We start from the raw sequence: 3,564 nt of genomic DNA, 5'->3' as shown, positions 1-3,564 counted from the left end.
CATTTTTGCAAAGGAAATTGTTGTTCAGAATCGTCTCAGCTACCCCCCATTTCCGGCTCCTCCCCGAGTTTTGGGACACCCTGTACATTTCTGTCAGGTAACGCATTCTTCGGCGTTTTTCCGCGCGATGACGTCTCGGCAATGGGTAGAATTTCTGTACTGGTCTTTGGAAGCCTTGTATATCCTTTTTTTTTTCTATTTATTTCCTGAGTGAATGATCGAGGGTCATTCTTGCTTGTTTCCTTTCTTGGATAGGCGTGCATATAGTAATTTTGATTCGGTGCAGTTGTATCGTAATAAGGTTTCTTTAAATTTCTTGGTTCGTGGAGAACGTTCACTTAACAATTGTTGTATGAAAGTTTTTTAAATTCACATTCAAGAAGCAAATTGTTAAGAAGTATATGTTTCTAAATTATAGAGCACGGAGCTCATATATTTTCCCAGGCGCATCGGACCCCGTTTTCGAAATTCTCGAGTGCAATATATAGAGTCGATCGCACAAGTATTCGTACCCTGTCTCCGTTATTCTGTGTTTGTTAAAGAAATTTTAAGTAAAATTTTCGGTATGATGTTCCCGAATACATGTTTCGTTACAAATACGTACACGAATAAAATTCACACACGTATGTATTCGTAATGAGAAATAGATTTAACGAGAATCTATAATGAAAAATAAGTTTGTAATTAAATAAATGTTTCACTTTGTATTTAATAAAATAGACTTCGTTGTATTTAATGAATAACGAGGGAAGTTACGTCCGTACTGTACGAAATCATTCAAAGAACTGACTGGATGGAAAATCCAGTCACGGGGACCAAAATTATTCGTTCAACAAAGGGATTCTTTAACGCACGTGTTCATTCGTTCAGAGAATTGTTTATATAAACATCCTTTCAGAAGTCCAGCATACCAGCGACCAGGTGTCGATTGATTTTTTAACCGACTTCGAAAAGGAGGAGGTTACTCAATTCGACATGTATTTTCTTTTTTTTTTTAATGTATGTCGTGTAAGACGAGTAAATAAATGCACGTATAAATCGCCGAATATTCTTTAACAGTAATATTTTATTCGTGAAGCTCTGTACACGACGATTGCTGGCCAAGAAGTGACTTTCCCGGCCTGGGGAAGTCTCTGCGTAGCCTTGTCAATGAAGGCTCTTGAATGGCCTTCGACTTTGTTTATGATAAGTAATATTAGGCGATTAATATTTAGGCGAGCTGTGTCAGAATTTCTAACAGTTGCATTTTTAAAACCTGTTGCATCTTGTAGAGCATGTCTCCGAGGTGGACCCATTATCAAGATATTTGGGGATTTCTCATTTTTTGTCGGTCGTATATTCCAACCCCATGTATATAATAATAATAGTTTACATTGATGTAGAAGTTATTAATTTGAAAAAAAATAAAAAAAACAGGGCAAACTTACGTCTGCCCTGTACCGAATGTTTCGCGAGTCGATTTCACAAGAGTCTTTTTGTTTACAGGAGCGTACGGGGTGAACGGCGGAAGCGGTAGCCTGGCGTTCAGTATGTATTTTTATTATTATTATCATTAAACGTCTTCATTAGCCATGCATTAATGCGTAAATGCATTCGAATATACAGAGTCTAACAGTAAGATTAATCAACAGTGCGGACGTTCAGATTCTAATGACAATTCATGTAAAGTGACTGCTCCGTACTTTGGCGGTGAAATGAAGAAGTAAATAGCGTATCATCCACAAACTGAGACTGTTTAAAAATTTGCATAGATGTCCGCGGCCTGGAAGTCAAATGCTTGGCGCGGCCAAAGAAGGTCAAGGTGTCGATGAATAAGAATTATTTTAAAACGCATACTAATGAAAGTGTACTCGTATTGTCAGAGCTGAAAACTGACAAATTATCTGAAAGCTTATAAGAGAAAAGGTATCGGCGTCGATGAATGATCTTAGAAATATTTGAAAATGCAATACAATGAAAATGTACCGATATTGTCAGAGTTTTAAATCGATAAATTATGTGTAAGCCTGCGAGAGAGGAAGTATGGATATCGATGATCTGAGAATGCCTTGTCTGGCCACGCCAAGCATCTAACAGTAAGATTAAAACACCTAGAAAATAGAATTATTTCATTGTGTTGGGTAAATTACGAGCTATGTTTGCCAAGTGTGATCAGATTTTAGGCCCTAGGCTGTTCGGCCCATCTATACTGTGGGTTCTACAGGACCCAAATCGAGTAGCTACGCTTCCAAACTCGTAATCGGGACAGTTCTTATCTCCGAATTAGTATTTTTGGCTTCGAGTCTTACTCGGTAGAATAGTAAAATAGGTTTTTCGAAAGTTCTGGATTAGAATACCTCTTTAAGGCTTTCGTGTACGAACCGAGTCTTTTAAGGAAGACATTCCAACGTCAGCATCGCAGCTGGCTTCGTCAGGAAGTTTAGATGACATACCGATAACGTGTGTCATGGTAGTCGCGTACTTGTCTATTAAATGTGTCAATGTTTTCGCATCATTATGATTACGTGGAAAATACTCCATTGTTTCTATTTGCTTTACTTTTAGTTTCCTTCGATCACGGATTATATGTATTTAACTAATACGACTCTTTCATAAAATTGTAATTTTATAATTAAAATTATACTCCACTCGGTGTGTAATTTATTTCACTATAATTCACGAGGAATGTAATTGTTGTAGATAAACATGGACACAAAAATTGTGCTGTTTAGGAAAAAAGATTCAATTTTAGGATTTAATCTGCGAAAGATAGAACCGCGGAGTTGTTTTCTTTAATGATCGCGAAACACGGATCTCTGTCTTTCCTCCACACACGATATTCGCTTTCTCGAGGACGATTTTACTCCGATACGATACGAACAAATCTTCGTTCTCACAACTTGCAGTCGCTCTGCATTTTCACGATACTGCGCTTAATTAACTGCGTACCGTCAATTGCGAGCTACGCACCGTAAATAAATAAATGAACTCGGGACGATCTGAAATATTTTTCAAAATTTTCCACAATGTTGTCTCTTCACTATAAACGAATAACGATTGAGAAATGTATATTTCTATCGTTGCGCCGATGACTGAATGCATCTGAAATTTCGAATTCTTTGAACAGGCAGCGCTTCCGCGTCGGCGAATGCATTCCTCGGCAATTTACCTGGAAGCTCCGCGAGTCACGACGGGCACAAAGGGATCCGTAGCTACGACGACGGTGGATCCGCCAACGGTGGCCATGACCAAACGGCCACGCATCCCGGAACCAAGGGTGGTAACGGATGCGCGAAATGCAAGTGGGAGGACGACGATTATTGGGAGCAGGAAGAGGACTACGCAGAACCGGAGGAGAGGAGCGAAGATGACTGCGACGATGGCGACGATGGTCAATACAGACCAGAGCATCACGGCGGCCATTATCATGGACGTGGGAAGAAACCTGGCTCGCCTTCGGGTGTGCAAAAATTGGGAGCACCTGGGGTAGGCGGAAGTCCGGTGTATGGTGGAGCTCCAGGGGCAGGTGGAAGTCCAGGATATGGTGGACCTTCAGGTGCAGGTGGAAGTCCAGGATATGGTGGA

General features: G+C 40.1%; 1 protein-coding gene across 8 annotated transcripts in view; it reads left to right on the top strand.

The window, feature by feature from the left end:
• LOC128878305 (collagen alpha-1(I) chain-like) overlaps window positions 1-3,564 on the top strand; it is a 13,288-nt gene that overhangs the window by 1,667 nt on the left and 8,057 nt on the right. For 7 of the 8 annotated variants that reach the window (XM_054126411.1, XM_054126413.1, XM_054126415.1 and 4 more), the window contains exons 2-3: window positions 1,486-1,527; window positions 3,107-3,541. In XM_054126411.1, the coding sequence (XP_053982386.1) occupies window positions 1,486-1,527; window positions 3,107-3,541 (477 nt within the window). Of the gene's footprint in view, window positions 1-1,485; window positions 1,528-3,106; window positions 3,560-3,564 lie in introns of all 8 variants that reach the window. The other variant, XM_054126412.1, reaches the window with a different exon arrangement.

This window comes from Hylaeus volcanicus, chromosome 6 (assembly GCF_026283585.1).
Source record: "Hylaeus volcanicus isolate JK05 chromosome 6, UHH_iyHylVolc1.0_haploid, whole genome shotgun sequence".
NCBI lineage: Eukaryota > Metazoa > Arthropoda > Insecta > Hymenoptera > Colletidae > Hylaeus > Hylaeus volcanicus.
The sequence above is the reverse complement of the archived record's forward strand: the minus strand, read 5'-3'. Positions and strand labels throughout refer to the sequence as shown.